The sequence below is a fragment of the Scyliorhinus canicula genome, chromosome 29 (genome assembly GCF_902713615.1).
Source record: "Scyliorhinus canicula chromosome 29, sScyCan1.1, whole genome shotgun sequence".
Lineage (NCBI taxonomy): Eukaryota > Metazoa > Chordata > Chondrichthyes > Carcharhiniformes > Scyliorhinidae > Scyliorhinus > Scyliorhinus canicula.
The window spans coordinates 7,984,533-8,009,083 of NC_052174.1; the positions used below are offsets into that span (position 1 = coordinate 7,984,533).

Sequence of the window (24,551 nt, forward strand, 5' to 3'; positions counted from 1 at the left end):
CGGGCCTTTACGCCTGTTTTTTCAGCTGCCGTTGTAAAAATGGGCGCTGGATGCCCGTTTGGGGCGGGAGCACCAACGTTGTGCTCGGGAGGGGACAGGCTCGCGATCGGTGCCCACCGATCGTCGGGCCTGCGTCCAAAAGGGACGCACTATTTCCCCTCCGCCGCCCGACAAGATCAAGCCGCCACATCTTGTCGGGCGGCGGTGGAGAAATGCGGAACCGCACAAGATGACGCACGGCCTTAACGACGGTCGTTAAGGCCGCGACGCCGTGATTCCCGGGGTCCTGCTCCTAGCCCCGATGGGGGGGGGGGGAGAATCAGGTCCCGGGAACGGGTGTGAAGGCTGCCGTGAAACACGGCCAGTTTCACGGCAGCCTTTACGATCTCGCCCAAATTGCTTACAGCATGGGAACAGGCCCTTCGGCCCAGCATGTCCATGCCGCCCAGTTTCTACCCTCAGCTAGTCCCACTTGCCGGCATTTGGCCCATATCGCTCCATTCCCACCCTGCCCATGTAACTGTCTAACTACTTTGTAAAGGACAATATTGTACCCTCCTCTCCCACTGCCTCTGGCAGCCCATTCCAGATGCTCAGCTGGGAGAGCAATGGCTCCCTCCTCTCCCAACTATATAATCAATCACATTTCTATCTTTCTACAGTTCGGCAGAAGGGTCATAGAGGCTCGAAATGTTAATTCTGTTTCTCTCTCCACAGCTGTTGCCGGACCCACTGGGTTTCTCCAGCGTTTTCTGTTTTTGTTACAGGTTTCCAGCATCATTGCTTCAAAATTCCATTGAATAAAGTGAAAACAGAATTGGGGACAACGTTTATGTGCCCCGCGTGTGGCTTAAGGCTTCAGACTGACACGTTTGGTCTGCAAAAATGTTTAAATCCAACTTGCCAATTTATTGCTCAGGATTCAGGCTGTTTATTGTGAGGAGACCGGATGAGATTCCCAAATAATTTTCCAATTTGTAAAGCTGTCAGGAAAGGATATTTCACCCCTGGAGTGGTGACTCGGACCAATAGGTGTCTTTTATGTTAAAACATTTAAACACAGAATTAACCACATTAACGTTGAAATGACTCGAGGATGCGATTCTCGAGCGAGAACACAGCGCGACCGGAGAATCCCGGGAAAAGCCTCCCACGGGCTTCCCGGCAGCCTCCACACCTCACCGTGTTCACCCAAGTCAAGCGAGGCATCGGAATCGGAACTCGGCCCGAAGAAAGGAGCAGGACCAAACGGCACTTTCTAAAGTAGGCCACAAACCTACTTTAGGCCTACCTACCCAGGATCTACCGGCCTCCCTCGGTTCATCGGCCTCCCCAGGGAGGCTGCAGCCGGGCGCTGATCAACGCTGGTCCACAAGAACGTGGAGTAGGTGGGACGACACCCGGGCGGTCTCCCGGGCCACTAGAGACCCCTGGCAGGTCAGGGTCAATGCAGGGTGGCCCCCTGGTCCTACCCTGGAATGTGAGGACCATGGCACTGCCACCCTGGTCTGTGCCCATGAAAGGAGGGTGGGGAGGAGGTTTAAGGGTGGGGTTTTGCAGGGCAGGTGAGTAGGGGGCTCCAGGAGGATGGACGGGGAGTAATGGAAGTGGCGTCCTGGAAAGTGGGATGCTATAAAGAGGCTTGGGGCCTGTAAGGGTGGGCCCCAGGGATCCCATTGTGGGAGTATAGAGAAGTGCCCACGTGTGAGGAGGTGTGGCATTTCCCATGGAAGGCGGTTGTGGGGGACCCACAAGCTCACTTATAGATCAGGGCAATCTTTCAAAATGGCGGCCCGATCTCTGAGTTCAAATCCCCAGTGCTGAAAAAAATTCAAGTGTGGACCAAACTGGTGAGAAACTCTGTTGGGCCCAAAAAGGTGAGTAAGTTGCAGAGCTGGGCAGAGAGGTGGCAAATGGAGTTTAATGTAGAGAAGTGTGAGGTGATTCACTTTGGAAAGAATAACAGGAATGCGGAATATTTGGCGAATGGTAAAATTCTTGGTAGTGTGGATGAGCAGAGGGATCTCGGTGTCCATGTACATAGATCCCTGAAAGTTGCCACCCAGGTTGATAGGGTTGTGAAGAAGGCCTATGGTGTGTTGGCCTTTATTGGTAGAGGGATTGAGTTCCGGAGCCATGTGGTCATGTTGCAGTTGTACAAAACTCTGGTACGGCCGCATTTGGAGTATTGCATACAGTTCTGGTCGCCTCATTATAGGAAGGACGTGGAAGCTTTGGAACGGGTGCAGAGGAGATTTACCAGGATGTTGCCTGGTATGGAGGGAAAATCTTATGAGGAAAGGCTGATGGACTTGAGGTTGTTTTCGTTAGAGAGAAGAAGGTTAAGAGGTGACTTAATAGAGGCATACAAAATGATCAGAGGGTTAGATGGGGTGGACAGTGAGAGCCTTCTCCCGCGGATGGAGGTGGCTAGCACGAGGGGACATAGCCTTAAATTGAGGGGTAATAGATATAGGACAGAGGTCAGAGGTAGGTTTTTTACGCAAAGAGTGGTGAGGCCGTGGAATGCCCTACCTGCAACAGTAGTGAACTCGCCAACATTGAGGGCATTTAAAAGTTTATTGGATAAGCATATGGATGATAATGGCATAGTGTAGGTTAGATGGCCTTTAGTTTTTGACTTCCCATGTCGGTGCAACATCGAGGGCCGAAGGGCCTGTACTGCGCTGTATCGTTCTATGTTCTATAAGTGTAATTGGATAATTGGTGGGGAACTCGCCGGCAGAGCCAACGGGAAACCCGCTGAAAAACCCACCACAGATTAAAGACATTTTTCCAGAGAATCGGGCCTTTACAATGAAAAGTTAACTGTTCTTAAATAAAAATAAAAACCTGAACGTACTAGCTGTACATGCCACTGATTCAAATCAATCAACCCAATACAGTTCAAATGCCACTTATAAATAAAGTTAGCACAACAAGTTTACTTGCTTAGCTGTGAAGAGACTTTTGGAGAGAGTTCCTTTCAACAGCAGTTCCAGTACACATCTGCTCAACCTAACCGTTTTTGGCAAAATTGCTGTTCAATTTTAAATCCTATTACAGGCACTCATATATTATCCTCATACAATCCCTCATATATTATCATATAATCCTAACACAATCAGTCATATGTTAAACACTCCAGGAAATCTCTCACAACTAAAACACTACTCTATTAGCCGTTTATCTGTAAGCAAGTAAATGGTTAAAATCAATAATGACCTCACCTTTTAGGACTTCTTAGTTACAGCTTTAGTAGACACACTGCCTGTATTTATTTTAAACCAGAGTTTTTAATAACATTACTGCCACTATTAAATGTAAGCATTGTGGATAGCACAATCGCTTCACAGCTCCAGGGTCCCAGATTCGATTCCAGCTTGGGTCACTGTCTGTGCGGAGTCTGCACATCTTCCCCGTGTGTGTGTGGGTTTCCTCCGGGTACTCCGGTTTCCTCCCACAGTCCAAAGATGTGCAGGTTAGGGTGGATTGGCCATGCTAAATTGCCCTTAGTGTCCAAAATTGCCCTTACTGTTGGGTGGGGTTACTGGGTTATGGTGATAGGGTGGAGGTGTTGACCTTGGGTAGGATGCTCTTTCCAAGAGCCGGTGCAGACTCGATGGGCCGAATGGCCTCCTTCTGCACTGTAAATTCTATGCAATCTATGTAATCTATGTAATAAAAAACAGCTTCTATATTCCAGTACATTATGAAAAGCATCAACTCAGTAATCCGGTAACTAAAAAAAATACTTTACAGACATGTTTTAATCTGATTTAGTAGATTATTAGAAGAATGAGAGATCTAACTCAGATATAAAAGATGATAAAAGATATTGAAAATTAGACGTAGAGAGAATGTTTCCTCTTGTATGGCAATCTAGAATGAGAGGTCATAGTTTAGGAATAAGTGTTGCAGATTTAAAACAGAGATGAGGAAATGAAATGAAAATGGCTTATTGTCACGGCTTCAATGAAGTTACTGTGAAAAGCCCCTAGTCGCCACATTCCGGCGCCTGTCCGGGGAGGCTGGTACAGGAATCGAACCGTGCTGCTGGCCTGCCTTGGTCTGCTTTCAAAGCCAGCGATTTAGCCCAGTGAGCTAAACCAGCCATGAGTTCTCATAATGGGTTGTGAATCTGTGGAACTCACTACCCCAGGATGCGGTGGAAGACGAGACGTTGAGGAAATATAAGGTGGAGATAGACAGATTCTTAATTAGTAATGGGTTAAAGGGTTATGGAGAACGGCAGGAAAGTGGAGTTAAGGCCGAGATCAGATCAGCTATGATCATATTGAATGGCGGTGAAGGCTCGAAAGGCTGAACTGCCGACTTCTGCTCCTTGTTCGTACACTCGTATGATAGTCAAAGCGTGAAATAAGATTATAAGAAGCAGGAGATGGCCGATTCCATAATATTCAGGCTAATCTGATTGTGACCTTAACTCCACCTCCTGCCTGTCCCCCTTAACCGTTTATCATAGGATTTACAGTGCAGAAGGAGGCCATTCGGCCCATCGAGTCTGCACCGGCTCTTGGAGTACACTACCCAAGGTCAACACCTCCCAACACTAAGGGCAATTTTGGACACTAAGGGCAATTTATCATGGCCAATCCACCCTAACCCGCACATCTTTGGACTGTGGGAGGAAACCGGAGCACCCGGAGGAAACCCACGCACACACGGGGAGGATGTGCAGACTCCACACAGACAGTGACCCAAGCTGGAATCGAACCTGGGACCCTAGAGCTGTGAAGCCATTGTGCTATCCACAATGCTACCGTGCTGCCCGTTTAGAAGTCCCTGTCGATCAAAAATCAGTCTAACTCGGCATTGGGTATATTTAAACGCCCACAGCCCCTGCTCTTCTCAGTGAACAGAATTCCAGAGTAGTGACCTTCAGAGAGAAGAAATTCCCCCTCGTCTAGAGGCTATTTACTTTAAAACCGCCACCCCCACTTCTCAATTCAACCCCGCCCCCACAAGGGGAAACGATCTCTCAGCAATTATCCTGTCTAGCCCCCCTATCAATTTTTATACTTTAATAAGATTATCTCTCATTCTTCTCCAATGGGTGTGTGCCTGACATGTTCAACCTTTCCTCACCTAGAAATTAAAATATTAAATTGATGTTAAATATTAAATTAAAAAGGGCAGCACGGTGGTACAGCGGTTAGCGCTGCTGCCTCACAGCACCAGTGACCCAGGTACAATTCCGGCCTTGGGTGACTGTCTGTGTGGAGTCTGCACGTTCTCCCCATGTCTGCATGGGTTTCCTCCGGGTGCTCTGGTTTCCTCCCACAGTCCAAAGATGTGCGGGTTACGAGGATTGACCATGCTAAATTGCCCTTTGGTGCCCAAAAGGTTAGAACATAAAACAGTTTAGCACAGCACAGGCCCTTCGGCCCACGAGGGGGAATTTCTTCTCTCTGAAGGTCACTACTCTGGAATTCTGTTCGCTGAGAACTCATCTGAGTTCAACCTAACCGACACCCCTTCAATTTACTGCTGTCCATGTGCCTGTCCAAGAGTTGCTTAAATGTCCCTAATGACTCTGACTCCACCACCTCTGCTGACAGTGCATTCCACGCACCCACCACTCTCTGTGCAAAGAACCTACCTCTGACATCTCCCCTATACCTTTCTCCAATCACCTTAAAATGATGTCCCCTCGTGACAGCCATTTCCACCCTGGGGAAAAGTCTCTAGCTATCCACTCTATCCATGCCTCTCATCACCTTGTACACCTCTAACAAGTAATCTCTCTGCCTTCTTCGCTCCAGTGAGAAAATCCCGAGCTCCCTCAACCTTTCTCCATGAGACATGTCCTCCAGTCCAGGCAGCATCCTGGTAAATCTCCTCTGTACCCTCTCCAAAGCATCCACATCCTTCCTATAATGAGGCGACCAGAACTGGATACAGTATTCCAAGTGTGGTCTAACCAGGGTTTTATAAAGCTGCAGCAAAACCTCGCGGCTCTTAAACTCAAGACCCTTGTTAATGAAAGCCAACATGCCATACGCCTTCTTAACACCCCGATCAACCTGGGTGGCAACTTTGAGGGATCTATGTACGTGGACCCCAAGGTCCCCCTGTTCCTCCACACTTTCAAGAATCCTGCCTTTAACCCTGTATTCAACATTCAAATTCGACCTTCCAAAATGAATCACCTCACATTTAAGAACATAAGAACTAGGAGCAGGAGTAAACCATCTGGCCCCTCGGGCCTGCTCATTTATCTAGGTTGAACTCCATCTGCCACTTCTCAGCCCAGCTCTGCTTCCCGCCACTGTCCTATTGTAACCTGCAACAGCCCTCGACAATATCTACAACTCCACCAACCTTTGTGTCATCGGCAAACTTACTAACCCACCCTTCCACTTCCTCATCCAAGTCATTTATAAAAACCACAAAGAGCAGAGGTCCCAGAACAGATCCCTGCGGGACACCACTGGTCACCGACCTCCAGGCAGAGTAGGTGGGGTTACTGGGTTACGGGTTAGGGTGGGGAGCTGACCCTAGGTAGGATGCTCTTTCGGAGGGTCGGTGCAGCTTGATGGGCTGAATGGCCTCCTCCAGCACTGTCAGGATTCTACGATTTTACTGTGTTAGGAAAACAAAGTTAGTTTTTGTATTGGTAAACATTACACATAAGGCACAATTTTAAGTGAGTTTCATTTCATGTTTCTGGGCCGGGAAGGGTAAAACCTGTCATTAATCCCATGTAAAACCCGATGGTGAAACCTTGATGGAAGCAGCAGAGGGAAAGCATAATTTTAAAAAAGATTTGAAAATGTGACTTTTGAAAGAGGAATTTGAAGTTACCCGTGTATTTGCCGGAATTCATTGAGACAGTATAAGAATCATCTGGAGTATTCTGAGGATACATCCACAACATTTACTTGGGGAACTGAGTGGAGAGTGTATTTGACCTCCGTCATCTTGTGTGTTTAAAAGTGACTTTCTGTTAATGAGACCTGTAGTGATATGCATCACTGTAAATACACAAGGGGTTAATGTAAATACACCACAACTAAGTAACCACTAGAGGGAGCACCAGAGATGTATATAATAGACAAACAGGAAGTCAAGGGGCACTCTTCACAGGAACGGCAGCTAGTGAGCAGGACACAGATGTAACATAGTATAAGCGCTGGAGAGAGTACAAACACACAATAAAGCATCGACTTCAACTGTAAGACTACAAACTTTATTCAGACACAAGGAATAATACAAGACCATTGTAATTTAAGATGTGCTTTGTAATCCGTGTTAATCTTAGAATCTGTGTGTAATTGTTAAATTGTTGTGGCATAATCCAATTTTTTCATTTTTAATAAATGCTTTTTTCTCTTGTTGTTGAAACTAATTATCAGCCCTGTGATTCTGTTCCTCCATGTTTCATAAAAGTAGGTAAATGTTATGCAGCCGGATTCTCCGTTCCTGAGACTTAGGGTGGGATTCTCCGAATGTCGACACCGGAATCGCGTTTGGAATTCCGATTTTTATGCCGCAAGTGGGGGTGGCGCCGTCTGTCGGAAGCTTCGCCCCTCGAAAATGCCGTGCTCGAGGTGTACGCCGCACGCCGTTGGGGCAGCCTCAGGACGTCACTTGAGGCCCTCCCCCGATGCTCTGCCCCCGATGGGCCGACTTCCCGATGGCGTCGGTCATGTGTGACCTTGCGTGGCACCATGTTCCATGGAGCGGCCGCCGCAGGCCGCCACGTGTGCATGTGCGGCCACGGACCTGGCCATTCTGCGTCCGTATCCGCAGGTAAAGCCGTTTGCCAATTTATTTCTCAGGATTCAGACTGTTTATTGTGAGGAGACCAGATGAGAATCCCAAATAAAACTATGAGGAAAGAACACTTCACCCCTGGAGTGGTGACTCAGACCAAACAGCTATCTTTTATGTTAAAACAAACTTTAATCTAAACACTGAATTAACCACATTACCATAGAAATATCTTTGCAATTAATAGAATAGCAGTTGTTAAATAAATAGAACATAGAACATAGAACAGTACAGCACAGAACAGGCCCTTCGGCCCTCAATGTTGTGCCGAGCCATGATCACCCTACTCAAACCCACGTATCCACCCTATACCCTTAACCCAACAACCCCCCCTTAACCTTACTTTTATTAGGACACTACGGGCAATTTAGCATGGCCAATCCACCTAACCCGCACATCTTTGGACTGTGGGAGGAAATCGGAGCACCCGGAGGAAACCCACGCAGACACGGGGAGGACGTGCAGACTCCACACAGACAGTGACCCAGCCGGGAATCGGCTACCAATCTACTTCCAAGTAGAATAAAAGTAAAAACCTGAACTTACTATCTTTACCTGCCACTGATTCCAATTAAACAGTTCAAAAAGATGGGAAAGAGTTAAAAAAACAATCAGGCCTAAACAAGTAGGTGTGGTGAATGTAACTCTGTAATTCACACTGTGATATACATATGAGACCGTACCATTGTAAGCGCAGTTGCGTTGCCCGACCACTAGGGGGAGTAGCTCTGGGGATGCTTAGGAGTTTGTACAGGGCTCCACCCTTGGCTCCGCCCACGGCTCCTCCCCCTGGACTGCTGTATGAATATCGATGCCCAGAGCCAGCCGACCAGTTCATCGAGAGTTCAACGTGTAACAGGCTGGCTCTGTAGTAAGTAGATTAAAACCACTGTTCATATCTCAAAGCACGTGTCTAGTGAATTGATGGTCTCATCAGTAGGTCAAGGACATTATAAAGACAAAATCTAAGGTATATGATATTGCAAAGGCCAGTGGCAGGCTGGAAGATTGGGACACTTTCAAACATAAACAAAGGGAAACTAAAAAGTAATTTAATAAAGCTAAGGTAAATTATGGGGGGGAAAACTAACACAGAATATCTAAAAGGACGGCAAAAGCTTCAACAGGTACATAAAAGGGAAGAGAGTCGCCAAGGTGAATGTTCGCCCCTTGGAAGATGAAACTAGTGAGTTAATAGTGGGGAACTCAGAAATGGCAGAGATGCTAAATCATTACTTAGCCTCAGTTTTCACGGTAGAGGACACCAGTACCATCCCTACAGGAATGGGCAATTCAGAGGTAATAGACAGGGAGGAACTTGGAACATTCAGCATCGAGAGGGAAACGGTATTCAACAAACTCTCAGGATTGAAGGGAGACAAGTCCCCAGGGCCTGAAGGCCTACACACTAGGGTGCTAAAGGAAGTGGTAGCAGAGATAGTGGATCCATTGGTTATGATATTCCAAAATTCCATGGACACGGGAAAGGTTCCAGTGGATTGGGAAAATGCTTATTCAAAAAGGGAGGGAGGCAGAATGTGGGAAATTACAGACCAGTTTGTTTAACATCTGTTGTTGTAAAATTGTTAGAATCAGTTCTCTAGGACATAATATCAGGACATTTGGAAAGCCAAAATGCTATCCATCAGAGATAGCATGGTTTTATGAAGGGCAAATCATGTTTGACTAATTTGCTTTGAGTTCTTGCAACAAGCAAAGTGGACAATGGTGGATAATGGGGATCCTGTAGATGTAGTATATCTGGACTTCCGGAAGGCGTTTGATAAGGTGCCACACAGAAGGCTAATTCATAAGGTGAGATCACATGGGGTTAGGGGTAACTTATTAGCTTGGATGGAAGACTGGCTGATGGACAGGAGACAGAGAGTCGGGATAAATGGGTCTTTTGGTCCTTCGGCCCCAGCAATTTACAATCTATATTAACGACTTAGATACAGGGATAGAAGGTTCTATAGAAAAATTCGCAGGTGACACTAAAATAGATGGGTGTTCTTTGTACTCTATTGTTTTTATTGTCTTGTGGTTGCTTGTTGTGCCAAAAATACCTCATTAAAAATTGTTTGTCAGAAAGAGGTTCTTATTTCCTCATTGCATCCGTCCCTCCAAGGCCCGCCTATTTAACACCCTACTCTATACTATCCTAGCCCCCCCCCCCCCCTTCCCCCCCAGCTGACGATTAATTCCCTGAGAAGATGTCAATGAATGGTTGCCACCTCTGGGCGAACCCTGACACCGACCCTCTCAAAGCAAACTTGATCTTTTCCAGGCCAAGAAAGCTCGCCATGTCGGTTAATCAGGCCTCTGACTTCAGAGGCCTAGACTCCCTCTAAGCCAGTAGTATCTGTCGCTGGGCTACCAAGGAGGAAAAGGCCAGAACATCTGCCTCTCCCTCCTCCTGAACATCCGGGTCCTCCAACACCCCAAACATCGCTACCCCTGGACTCATTTCCACCCTATTCTTCAATACCCTGGACATAACATCCGCCAACCCCTGCCAATATCCCCTAGGTTTTGGGAATGCCCAGAACATATGGACATGGTTCGCTGGTCCACCCACACATCTGACACACTTGTCTTCCACCCAAAAAAATCTACTCATCCGGGTCGCTGTCATGTGCGCCCGGTGCACCACCTTAAACTGGATCAAGCTGAGCTTTGCGCATGTAGCGGTTGCGTTGACCGTGCTCAGCGCCTCCGCCCATAGGCTGTCCTCCATCTCACCCCCCAGTTCCTCCTCCCACTTACGCTTCAGCTCCTCTGTATGCGTCTCCTCCGCTCCCATTAATTCTTTGTAGATATTCGAGATGCTCCCCTCCCCCGCCCATCCCCTAGACACTATCCTATCCTGAATCCCTCTTCGTGGCACGAGTGGGAAGGATGGTACATGAATGCGCAGAAAGTCCCGCCCCTGTACATATCTGAAATCATTCCCTGCTGTCAGCCCGAACTTCTCCTGCAGCGCCCTAAAGCTAGGAAAGCTCCCTTCCAGAAACAGGTCCCCATCTTCTCAATCCTCGCCCTTTGCCATACCCGGAATCCCCCATCTCGGCTCCCCGGAATGAACCGATGATTGTTGCATATTAGGGACCAAATCGACGCCCTCACTGCACCCACAAATCTCCTCCACTGACCCCAGATCCTCAGGGCCGCCACCACCAGGGGACTGGTGGAATATCTCGCCGGCAGGAACGGCAATGGTGCCGTTATCAGCGCCCCTAAGCTGGTGCCCCTGCATGAGGCCGTCTCCATCCGCTCCCAAGCCGCCCCCGTCCCCATCACCCACTTCCTTATCATCGCAATATTGGCCACCCAGTAATAATTACTCAAATTTGGCAGGACAAGCCCCCCCCCCCCCCCTCCCCCCGATTCCTCTCGAGCATCACCTTTTTCACCTGCCCAAACAAAGCCCAAAATGATTTTCTTGATCCTCTTAAAAAAAGACCGCGGTATGAAAATCGGGAGGCATTGGATCACAAATAAAAATCTCGGCAATATCGTCACCTGAACCGTCTGCACCCTCCCCGCCAGTGATAGCGGGAGCGCATCCCATCTCCGAAACTCGCCCCTCATCTGCTCAACCAGCCGGGACAAGCTCAACTTGTGAAACCGGCCCCAGTCGCGCACCCCTTGTATCCCCAGATATCTGAAGTTGTCCCTCACTAACCTGAACAGTAGCTCCCTCAGCCGACCCTCCTGGCCTCTTACCTGGACTACATACATCTCACTCTTCGTCATATTCAGTTTGTATCCCGAAAACCGGCCAAATTCCCCCAGAATCGGCATAATCTCCCTCATCCCTGCCCCTGGATCCACCACATAGAGGAGTAAATCATCCGCATGCAGCGATACCCTATGCCCCACCCCCACCCCCCCAATCAGCCCTTTCCAGCCCCTAAAAGCTCTCAGAGCAATTGCCAGCGGCTCAATGGTTAGCGCAAACAGCAGCGGGGAGAGGGGACACCCCGCCCCCCCCCCCCCCCCCCCCCCCCCATCAGCCATCTCCCTTTCTGGGCCCGCCCACACGTTGCGCCGCCAACTGCCCGCCTCGAGGCAGCCCCCGCCCCCGACCTCCTCTCCATCCCCAGACCCAAGTTCCTCCCTTGTCAGCAGAATAGCTCCTCTCCTGCCCTCCCCAGCAACATCACGCTATAGCCCAACCCCTGCCCTGTATTGAACCAGTATACACCCCCCATTGTGCTTCCGTGGACTAGCTCACCCAGCTAGCCTGGTGGCCCACGCCTCCAGCACCACAAAGTCTCCCACCTATTGTTCCATACTCCGCCCCCCCCACCCCCCGCCAATCGAAACCAATTCCCTCATCAAACAAAGACCGAACAATCTCCTAATTACCATCGGAAACAGCCCAAGACAGACAGAGACCCCCACAGCACACCCCTCGATAATGCAAATTAAAGTAATCAGAAATAAACCATAGAAAGCCCCCACCAACCACCCCCAACAAAACACCAAAACGACCGAGTATCTTTTACTCCCCTGTCTTCACCCAAACTTCAAAGACAAACAAAAAAGAAAGGACAACATTCAAGCCATATGTCCATAGTTCAAAAAAGAAAAAAGAGAAAGACGCTGCCGCTTAAGTCCGTAAAAGTCCTCAGTTCTGTGCCAGACCCTTCTTCTTGGCAAAGTCCATCGCCTCTTCGGGCGATTCAAAGTAGTGGTGCTGGTCCTCGTGGTTGACCCAGAGGCGCGTCGGATAGATGAGCCCAAATTTCACTTTCCTCTTGAACAGGATCTCCTTGACCTGCCTGAAGCCTGCCCTCCTTCTGGCCACCTCCACACTCAGGTCCTGATAGGCACGCAGTATACTATTGTCCCACTTGCTGCTCCTGGTACGTTAGGCCCACTGGAGGACACTCTTTATCCGGAAATCTGTGGAACCGAACCACCATCGCCCTGGGGGGGGGTCCCCGGGCCGTGGCTTCCTCGCCATCGCCCTGCACGCCCTGTCCACCTCCAGCATCCGGGGAAAAGCCCCCTCCGCCAGAAGCTCCGGAAACATATTTACCACGAAAGCGCCCGCATCAGCCCCCTCAGCCCCTTCAGGGAGACCGGCAATTCTCAAATTCTGTCGGCGCGCACTGTTCTCCAGCTCTTCCACTTTTTCTAACAGCCTCTTCTGCTGATCCTTCAGCATCCCCACCTCCAGCTCCACCACCGTTTGGTGCTCCTCCTGGTCCCCCAGCGCTTTCTCCAAACTTCCTGGATCGTCCGATCCTGGGCTTCCAGCCGACATTCCATCCGATCGACCGACTCCTTTATTGGGTCGAGACAATCTCGTTTCTGCCTGGCGATGCCTCTTGAATGACCTGCATCAGCTCCTCCATCGATGGCCGGGCCGTCGCAGCAGGTTCCGAACCTCGGCCATGTTACCTTCAGCAGCCACTTCTATCCAGCCCTTGCTTATAGAACGTAGAACAGTACAGCACAGAACAGGCCCTTCAGCCCTCGATGTTGTGCCGAGCAATGATCACCCTACTCAAACCCACGTATCCACCCTATACCTGTAACCCAAACAACCCCCCCTTAACCTTACTTTTTAGGACACTACGGGCAATTTAGCATGGCCAATCCACCTAACCCACACATCTTTGGACTGTGGGTGGCACACACGGGGAGGACGTGCAGACTCCACACAGACAGTGACCCAGCCGGGAATCGAACCTGGGACCCTGGAGCTGTGAAGCATTTATGCTAACCACCATGCTACCGTGCTGCCCCTTTTAGAAGGAAGCCATTCAGCCCATCGAGTCTGCACCGGCTCTTGGAAAGAGCTCCCTACCCAAGTCCACACCTCCACCCTATCCCCATAACCCAGTAACCCCACCCAACACTAAGGGCAATTTGGACACTGAGGGCAATTTATCACGGCCAATCCACCTAACCTGCACATCTTTGGACTGTGGGAGGAAACCGGAGCACCCGGAAGAAACCCACGCAGACACGGGGAGGACGTGCAGACTCCGCACAGACAGTGACCCAAGCCGGAATCGAACCTGGGACCCTGGAGCTGTGAAGCGATTGTGCTATCCACAATGCTACTGTTCTGTTTCTTCCCTTACGGTCCCTTGGGGTTCTCTGTTCCATGCACCACTGTGTGGCTCCAGTACTTAAATGTCCGCACTTTCCAAATCAAGACTCAAAACCACGAAAAAGTCGGGGAAAAAGGTCCAAAAGCCCAGCCAGAGCGGGAGCCACCAAGTATGCGACCTACTCCCTCAAAACCGCCACCGGACGTCCCAGGAAATAAGAACCTTACAAATGGATATAGATAGGTTAGGAGAGCGGGCCAACATATGGCGGATGGAGTTTAATGTGGATAAGTGTGACGTCATGCATTTTGATCGATCCACCCTATCCGCTTTATCCCATAACCCAGTAACCCCACCTAACCTTTTTTTGAACACTAAGGGCAATTTATCACGGCGAATCCACCCTAACCTGCACGTCTTTGGACTGCGGGAGGAAACCGGAGCACCCGGAGGAAACCCACGCACACACGGGGAGGATGTGCAGACTCCGCACAGACAGTGACCCAAGCCGGAATCGAACCTGGGACCCTGGCGCTGTGAAGCAACTGTGCTAACCCACTGTGCCACCATGCTGCTTGTGAATCTGTGGAACTCACTACCCCAGGATGCGGTGGAAGACGAGACATTGAGTAAATATAAGGTGGAGATAGACAGATTCTAAATTAGTAATGGGTTAAAGGGTTATGGAGAACGGCAGGAAAGTTAAGGCCGAGATCAGATCAGCTATGATCATATTGAATGGCGGTGAAGGCTCGAAAGGCTGAACTGCCGACTTCTGCTCCTTGTTCGTACACTCGTATGATAGTCAAAGCGTGAAATAAGATTATAAGAAGCAGGAGATGGCCGATTCCATAATATTCAGGCTAATCTGATTGTGACCTTAACTCCACCTCCACTGCCTGTCCCCCTTAACCGTCCCTGTCAATCAAAAATCAGTCTAACTCAGCATTGGGTATATTTAAACGCCCACAGCCCCTGCTCTTCTCAGCGAACAGAATTCCAGAGTAGTGACCTTCAGAGAGAAGAAATTCCCCCTCGTTTAGAGGCTATTTACTTTAAAACCGCCACCCCCACTTCTCAATCCTGCCTCCCCCCACCATCCCCCAACTCTCCCCAGGCCCCACCCCCAACACTCCACTGGCCTCTCCCCCAACTCTCCCCAGGCCTCACCCCCCAACTCTCCCCAGGCCCCACCCCCAACTCTCCCCAGGCCCCACCCCAACTCTCCCCAGGCCCCACCCCCAACTCTCCCCAGGCCCCACCCCCAACTCTCCCCTGGCCCTTCCCCCAACTCCCCAGGCCCATCCCCCAACTCTCCCCAGGCCCCTCCCCCAACTCTCCACAGGCCCCTCCCCCAACTCTCCCCAGGCCCCTCCCCCAACTCTCCCCAGGCCCCTCCCCAACTCTCCCCAGGCCCCTCCCCAACTCTCCCCAGGCCCCTCCCCCAACTCCCCAGGCCCCACCCCCCACTCTCCCCAGGCACCAACCCCCACTCTCCCCAGGCCCCACCCCCAACTCCTCAGGCCCCCTCCCCAACTCCCCAGGCTCCACCCCAACTCTCCCAAGGCCCCACCCCCCACTCTACCCAACTCTCCCCAGGCCCCACCCCCAACTCTCCCAAGGCCCCTCCCCCAACTCTCTCCAGGCCCCACCCCCGAACTATCCCCAGGCCCCTCCCCCAAATCCCCAGGCCTCATCCCCCAACTCCCCAGGCCCCACCCCCCACTCTACCCAACTCTCCCCCGGCCCTTCCCCCCAACTGTCCCCAGGCCCCACCCCCAACTCTCCCAAGGCCCCTCCCCAACTCTCTCCAGGCCCCACCCCCAACTCTCCCCAGGCCCATCCCCCAACCCAGGCCTCATCCCCCATTCTTCCCAACTCTCCCCAGGCCCCTCCCCCAACTCTCCCCAGGCCCCACCCCCCCCAACTCCCCAGGCCCCACCCCCCATTCTTCCCAACTCTCCCCAGGCCCCACCCCCCCCAACTCCCCAGGCCCCACCCCCCATTCTTCCCAACTCTCCCCAGGCCCCACCCCCCAACTCTCCCCAGGTCCCACCCCCAACTCTCCCCAGGCCCCACTGCCAACACTTCCCAGGCCTCATCCCCCAACTCTCCCCAGGCCCCACCCCCAAGACTCCCCAGGCCCCTCCCCAACTCTCCCCAGGCCCCTCCCCCAACTCTCCCAGGCCCCTCCCCCAACTCTCCCCAGGCCCCTCCCCCAACTCTCCCCAGGCCCCTCCCCGAACTCTCCCCAAGCCCCTCCCCCAACTCTCCCCAGGCACCTCCCCCAACTCTCCCCTCGGCCCCTCCTCCCCCAACTCTCCTTAGGCCCTGGCAGCCCCCCTCCCCCCACACACAGTTGCGCCTCTGCCTGTACTACCTTCTCCCTCTCCCTCATCAGCCACGCGCCTGTTTCCCGATTTTTAAAGGCACCAGTGAACCTCAGCAACAGGAATCCCCCCGGTGGAGGCAGTGCATTGCGCAGGCCCCGGCGAATACCGGGGTCAGGGTACGACCCACTAACGATGGAAACGGTGTGTACTGTACATGCGGAACGGACTGTCGCTGTTGAGGCCCCGGAGAATTTCCGATTTAACGCAAAACTCAGCGCCCGCCATGATTCCGGGGTCAAAACCAATTCTCCACCCAATCGGCTTTCCCGATTTCGGCATCAACCAATGGCAAATCCCACTCAAGATCTTTTGAGCCAGGGTTCCATCCTGGGATCTTCCCGTCCAGCTATAACATTAACTGGGATAGTAACAACTGGCATCAAACATTTCACTGGGAAGAAAAATGTGGCTGAAGAACCTGCTGACCCATGGTAAAAATTAGTCTTCAATGTTTCTGTGTCTGTGCCACGGGGCTGTTTAGCACAGGGCTAAATCGCTGGCTTTGAAAGCAGACCCAGGCAGGCCAGCAGCACGGTTCGATTCCCGTAACAGCCTCCCTGAACAGGCGCTGGAATGTGGCAACTAGGGGCTTTTCACAGTAACTTCATTTGAAGCCTACTCGTGACAATAAGTGGCTTTCATTTCACTAATCAATTGGATCACAGTTAATCTGCAAATTAACTTCCAATATCCACCTTGTCCACATGGTGGCACAAGTCTATTTTTCAGGAATGTCGACATTACTCCAGACCAGGAGGTGCTTTTTAACCATTTAGTTCTGGAATGCAGAGTGAATAATTTGCATCTATAGATCTCGTACAACTACTGCAATACTCTGTGTGTGATAGCAGTTCATCTTTTCACTTAACACACCTCACATTACACTGGTACCAGTCAGGCATGGCTCACAAACTGATACCATCCACTCCACTGACAATGATGTGGTTTGACCTGTATATTGTTGCTGCCCTCTGCTGGTGTCAATGGACAAAACAGTCCTCACAACAAGCTTTGATTTAATGCAGCTTGCATTTAACTCGCTAAGACGTTATCTATGTGATTATCTGAACAGCTCTATAAGTTTCAAGACTCACACCTTGAATTCAAAATACTACCCAATAGAAAGAACTTGGCCAGGTTCACTTTGGAACATGTGCGCTCTCTGACTTCCCAAACTCAGGGCCTGTCTTGTGAATGTTGATCCCAGGGCTTGAATCTGGAGGTCCTGTTTTTTTAAAAAATAAAGGTTTAGTTCTTCGTTATCGTTCATCCTTATCAACAAACCCGTGGCACATCGGCCTCGATCGTCCTTCAGAGAGCCTTCCTTTAGCTTTTCCAAAACAAATTGCTGTCAGTGAAAAGTCTAGTTGCAAGCTATCATTCTGTCCGTTCCCGTGAAATTCATTTTTCAGACAGCTGCAGTTTTCACACACGTGGGTCCGTTGGTCTCTTTTACCGCCAGGAAAAGAAAGGACAGCAATGAAGCAGAACATGATAAAACGGACAAGCTGACATCCCGTTGGAGAGAAGAGCAGTACTTCTTCATGGACGGCATTCCAGGGAGGGTCCCTCCTGTCCCAACTATATAATCATTCACATTCCAACCTCTCTACAGTTCGGCAGAAAGGTCATAGAAGCTCGAAACGTTAATTCTGTTTCTCTCTCCTCAGCTGTTGCCCGACCCGCTGAGTTTATCCAACATTTTCTGTTTTTGTTACAGATTTCCAGGGCGCACACTATTTTGCTTCAATTCCATTGAATAATAATCGCTTATTGTCACGAGTAGGCTTCAATGAAGTTACTGTGAAAAGCCCCTAGTGGCCACATTCCGGCGCGTGTTCGGGGAGGCCAGTACGGGAATTGAACCCGCGCTTCTGCCTTAGAACATAGAACGATACAGCGCAGTACAGGCCCTTCGGCCCTCGATGTTGCACCGACATGGAAAAAAAAACTAAAGGCCATCTAACCTACACTATGCCCTTATCATCCATATGCTTATCCAATAAACTTTTAAATGCCCTCAATGTTGGCGAGTTCACTACTGTTGCAGGTAGGGCATTCCACGGCCTCACCACTCTTTGCGTAAAAAACCCACCTCTGACCTCTGTCCTATATCTATTACCCCTCAATTTAAGGCTATGTCCCCTCGTGCTAGCTCTCGCTGTCCACCCTATCTAACCCTCTGATCATTTTGTATGCCTCTATTAAGTCACCTCTTAACCTTCTTCTCTCTAACGAAAACAACCTCAAGTCCATCAGCCTTTCCTCATAAGATTTTCTCATAAAATTGTTCTGCATTACAAGCCAGCTGTTTAGCCCACTGTGCTAAACCGGCCCAATGTGCTAAATAAAGTGAAACAGAATTAGGGACAACGTTTATGTGCCCGCATGGGCTTAAGGCTTCAGACTGACTACAGTTTCTTCTGCAAAAATGTTTAAATCCCAACTTGCCAATTTATTTCTCAGGGTTCAGACTGTTTGCTTGGAGGAGACCGGATGAGAATCCCAAATAATTTTCCAATATCTAAAACTATGAGGAAAGGATACTTCACCCCTGGAGTGATGTCTCTGACCAACAGGTACCTTTTATGTTCAAGCAAACTTTAATATAAACACTGAATTAACCACATAAACATCAAAGATCCTACACATGCATGCATGCTTCCTGGGGAGGAATTTCCCTATTCAATGCACACACTTCCCTATTCGAGGGGCACCCCAGGATGGGCGGCTGTCTCTTGGGGGATAAGGGGTGTCCGCTGAGGACCTGGCTCGTGACACCAGTATAGAGGCCGGAGACCGAAGCAGAGACCAGGTACAACGAAGCCAATTCAGACACCCGTGCTGTCATTGAACGGTGCATTGGACTCCTCAAGTTACAGTTCTGAAGCCTGGAGCGCTCTGGTGGTGCACTCCAGTCCTGGGAGTGTTTGATGGGGACAGTGTTGAGGGAGCTTTACTCTGTATCTAACCCCGTGCTGTACCTGTCCTGGGAGTGTTTGATGGGGACAGTGTTGAGGGAGCTTTACTCTGTATCTAACCCCGTGCTGTACCTGTCCTGGGAGTGTTTGATGGGGACAGTGCAGAGGGAGCTTTACTCTGTATCTAACCCCGTGCTGTACCTGTCCTGGGAGTGTTTGATGCGGACAGTGTAGAGGGAGCTATACTCTGTATCTAACCCCGTGCTCTACCTGTCCTGGGAGTGTTTGATGGGGACAGTGTAGAGGGAGCTTTACTCTGTCTCTAACCCCGTGCTGTACCTGTCCTGGGAGTGTTTGATGGGGACAGTGTAGAGGGAGCTTTACTCTGTCTCTAACCCCGTGCTGTACCTGTCCTGGGAGTGTTTGATGGGGACAGTGTAGAGGGAGCTTTACTCTGTCTCTAACCCCGTGCTGTACCTGCCCTGGGAGTGTTTGATGGGGAACAGAGTAGAGGGATCTTTACTCTGTATCTAACCCCGTGCTGTACCTGTCCTGGGAGTGTTTGGGGACAGTGTAGAGAGAGCTTTACTCTGTATCTAACCCCGTGCTGTACCTGTCCTGGGAGTGTTTGATGGGGACAGTGTAGAGGGAGCTTTACTCTGTATCTAACCCCGTGCTGTACCTGTCCTGGGAGTGTTTGATGGGGACAGTGTAGGTGGAGCTTTACTCTGTATCTAACCCCGTGCTGTACCTGTCCTGGGAGTGTTTGATGGGGACAGTGTAGAGGGAGCTTTACTCTGTATCTAACCCCGTGCTGTCCCTGTCCTGGGAGTGTTTGATGGGAACAGAGTAGAGGGAGCTTTACTCTGTATCTAACCCCGTGCTGTACCTGTCCTGGGAGTGTTTGATGGGGACAGTGTAGAGGGAGCTTTACTCTGTATCTAACCCCGTGCTGTACCTGTCCTGGGAGTGTTTGGGGACAGTGTAGAGGGAGCTTTACTCTGTATCTAACCCCGTGCTGTACCTGTCCTGGGAGTGTTTGATGGGGGACAGTGTAGAGGGAGCTTTACTCTGTATCTAACCCCGTGCTGTACCTGTCCTGGGAGTGTTTGATGGGGACAGTGTAGAGGGAGCTTTACTCTGTCTCTAACCCCGTGCTGTACCTGTCCTGGGAGTGTTTGATGGGGACAGTGTAGAGGGAGCTTTACTCTGTATCTAACCCCGTGCTCTACCTGTCCTGGGAGTGTTTGGGGACAGTGTAGAGGGAGCGTTACTCTGTATCTAACCCCGTGCTGTACCTGTCCTGGGAGTGTTTGGGGACAGTGTAGAGGGAGCTTTACTCTGTATCTAACCCCGTGCTGTACCTGTCCTGGGAGTGTTTGATGGGGGACAGTGTAGAGGGAGCTTTACTCTGTATCTAACCCCGTGCTGTACCTGTCCTGGGAGTGTTTGATGGGGACAGTGGAGAGGGAGCTTTACTTTGTATCTAACCCCGTCCTGTACCTACCCTGGGAGTGTTTGATGGGGACAGTGTAGAGGGAGCTTTACTCTGTATCTAACCCCGTGCTGTACCTGTCCTGGGAGTGTTTGATGGGGACAGTGTTGAGGGAGCTTTACTCTGTATCTAACCCCGTGCTGTACCTGTCCTGGGAGTGTTTGGGGACAGTGTAGAGAGAGCTTTACTCTGTATCTAACCCCGTGCTGTACCTGTCCTGGGAGTGTTTGATGGGGACAGTGTAGAGGGAGCTTTACTCTGTATCTAACCCCGTGCTGTACCTGTCCTGGGAGTGTTTGATGGGGACAGTGTAGGTGGAGCTTTACTCTGTATCTAACCCCGTGCTGTACCTGTCCTGGGAGTGTTTGATGGGGACAGTGTAGAGGGAGCTTTACTCTGTATCTAACCCCGTGCTGTACCTGTCCTGGGAGTGTTTGATGGGAACAGAGTAGAGGGAGCTTTACTCTGTATCTAACCCCGTGCTGTACCTGTCCTGGGAGTGTTTGATGGGGACAGTGTAGAGGGAGCTTTACTCTGTATCTAACCCCGTGCTGTACCTGTCCTGGGAGTGTTTGGGGACAGTGTAGAGGGAGCTTTACTCTGTATCTAACCCCGTGCTGTACCTGTCCTGGGAGTGTTTGGGGACAGTGTAGAGGGAGCTTTACTCTGTATCTAACCCCGTGCTGTACCTGTCCTGGGAGTGTTTGATGGGGGACAGTGTAGAGGGAGCTTTACTCTGTATCTAACCCCGTGCTGTACCTGTCCTGGGAGTGTTTGATGGGGACAGTGTAGAGGGAGCTTTACTCTGTCTCTAACCCCGTGCTGTACCTGTCCTGGGAGTGTTTGATGGGGACAGTGTAGAGGGAGCTTTACTCTGTATCTAACCCCGTGCTCTACCTGTCCTGGGAGTGTTTGGGGACAGTGTAGAGGAAGCGTTACTCTGTATCTAACCCCGTGCTGTACCTGTCCTGGGAGTGTTTGATGGGGGACAGTGTAGAGGGAGCTTTACTCTGTGTCTAACCCCGTGCTGTACCTGTCCTGGGAGTGTTTGATGGGGACAGTGTAGAGGGAGCTTTACTTTGTATCTAACCCCGTGCTGTACCTACCCTGGGAGTGTTTGATGGGGACAGTGTAGAGGGAGCTTTACTCTGTATCTAACTCCGTGCTGTACCTGTCCTGGGAGTGTTTGATGGGGACAGTGTTGAGGGAGCTTTACTCTGTATCTAACCCCGTGCTGTACCTGTCCTGGGAGTGTTTGATGGGGACAATGTAGAGGGAGCTCTACTCTGTATCTAACCCCGTGCTGTACCTGTCCTGGAAGTGTTTGATGGGGACAGTGTAGAGGGAGCTTTACTCTGTATCTAACCCCGTGTTGTACCTGTCCTGGGAGTGTTTGATGGGGACAGTGTAGAGGGAGCTTTACTCTGTATCTAACCCCATGCTGTACCTGTCCCGGGAGTGTTTGATGGGGACAGTGTAGAGGGAGCTTTACTCTGTATCTAACCCCATGCTGTACCTGCCCTGGGAGTGTTTGATGGGGACAGTGTAGAGGGAGCTTTACTCTGTATCTAACCCCGTGTTGTGCCTGCCCTGGGAGTGTTTGATGGGGACAGTGTAGAGGGAGCTTTACTCTGTATCTAACCCCGTGCTGTACCTGCCCTGGGAGTGTTTGATTGGGACAGTGTAGAGGGAGCTTTACTCTGTATCTAACCCCATTCTGTACCTGTCCTGGGAGTGTTTGATGGGGGCAGTGTAGAGGGAGCTTTACTCTGTATCTAACCCCGTGCTGTACCTGTCCTGGGAGTGTTTGATGAGGACAGTGTAGAGGGAGCTTTACTCTGTATCTAACCCCGTGCTGTACCTGTCCTGGGAGTGTTTGATGGAGACAGTGTAGAGGGAGCTTTACTCTGTATCTAACCCCATGCTGTACCTGCCCTGGGAGTGTTTGATGGGGGACAGTGTAGAGGGAGCTTTACTCTGTATCTAACCCCGTGCTGTACCTGTCCTGGGAGTGTTTGATGGGGGACAGTGTAGAGGGAGCTTTACTCTGTATCTAACCCCGTGCTGTACCTGTCCTGGGAGTGTTTGATGGGGGACAGTGTAGAGGGAGCTTTACTCTGTATCTAACCCCGTGCTGTACCTGTCCTGGGAGTGTTTGATGGGGACAGTGGAGAGGGAGCTTTACTTTGTATCTAACCCCGTCCTGTACCTACCCTGGGAGTGTTTGATGGGGACAGTGTAGAGGGAGCTTTACTCTGTATCTAACCCCGTGCTGTACCTGTCCTGGGAGTGTTTGATGGGGACAGTGTTGAGGGAGCTTTACTCTGTATCTAACCCCGTGCTGTACCTGTCCTGGGAGTGTTTGGGGACAGTGTAGAGAGAGCTTTACTCTGTATCTAACCCCGTGCTGTACCTGTCCTGGGAGTGTTTGATGGGGACAGTGTAGAGGGAGCTTTACTCTGTATCTAACCCCGTGCTGTACCTGTCCTGGGAGTGTTTGATGGGGACAGTGTAGGTGGAGCTTTACTCTGTATCTAACCCCGTGCTGTACCTGTCCTGGGAGTGTTTGATGGGGACAGTGTAGAGGGAGCTTTACTCTGTATCTAACCCCGTGCTGTCCCTGTCCTGGGAGTGTTTGATGGGAACAGAGTAGAGGGAGCTTTACTCTGTATCTAACCCCGTGCTGTAGCTGTCCTGGGAGTGTTTGATGGGGACAGTGTAGAGGGAGCTTTACTCTGTATCTAACCCCGTGCTGTACCTGTCCTGGGAGTGTTTGGGGACAGTGTAGAGGGAGCTTTACTCTGTATCTAACCCCGTGCTGTACCTGTCCTGGGAGTGTTTGGGGACAGTGTAGAGGGAGCTTTACTCTGTATCTAACCCCGTGCTGTACCTGTCCTGGGAGTGTTTGATGGGGGACAGTGTAGTGGGAGCTTTACTCTGTATCTAACCCCGTGCTGTACCTGTCCTGGGAGTGTTTGATGGGGACAGTGTAGAGGAAGCTTTACTCTGTCTCTAACCCCGTGCTGTACCTGTCCTGGGAGTGTTTGATGGGGACAGTGTAGAGGGAGCTTTACTCTGTATCTAACCCCGTGCTCTACCTGTCCTGGGAGTGTTTGGGGACAGTGTAGAGGAAGCGTTACTCTGTATCTAACCCCGTGCTGTACCTGTCCTGGGAGTGTTTGGGGACAGTGTAGAGGGAGCTTTACTCTGTATCTAACTCCGTGCTGTACCTGTCCTGGGAGTGTTTGATGGGGGACAGTGTAGAGGGAGCTTTACTCTGTGTCTAACCCCGTGCTGTACCTGTCCTGGGAGTGTTTGATGGGGACAGTGTAGAGGGAGCTTTACTTTGTATCTAACCCCGTGCTGTACCTACCCTGGGAGTGTTTGATGGGGACAGTGTAGAGGGAGCTTTACTCTGTATCTAACTCCGTGCTGTACCTGTCCTGGGAGTGTTTGATGGGGACAGTGTTGAGGGAGCTTTACTCTGTATCTAACCCCGTGCTGTACCTGTCCTGGGAGTGTTTGATGGGGACAATGTAGAGGGAGCTCTACTCTGTATCTAACCCCGTGCTGTACCTGTCCTGGAAGTGTTTGATGGGGACAGTGTAGAGGGAGCTTTACTCTGTATCTAACCCCGTGTTGTACCTGTCCTGGGAGTGTTTGATGGGGACAGTGTAGAGGGAGCTTTACTCTGTATCTAACCCCATGCTGTACCTGTCCCGGGAGTGTTTGATGGGGACAGTGTAGAGGGAGCTTTACTCTGTATCTAACCCCATGCTGTACCTGCCCTGGGAGTGTTTGATGGGGACAGTGTAGAGGGAGCTTTACTCTGTATCTAACCCCGTGTTGTGCCTGCCCTGGGAGTGTTTGATGG

General features: G+C 50.7%; 1 protein-coding gene across 1 annotated transcript in view; it reads left to right on the forward strand.

Moving 5' to 3' along the window:
* LOC119958294 (polyunsaturated fatty acid 5-lipoxygenase-like) overlaps window positions 1-24,551 on the forward strand; it is a 172,224-nt gene that overhangs the window by 137,382 nt on the left and 10,291 nt on the right. The window contains exon 17 of the mRNA XM_038786728.1: window positions 18,728-18,840. Coding sequence (XP_038642656.1) covers window positions 18,728-18,840 — 113 coding nt within the window. The remainder of the gene's footprint in view (window positions 1-18,727; window positions 18,841-24,551) is intronic.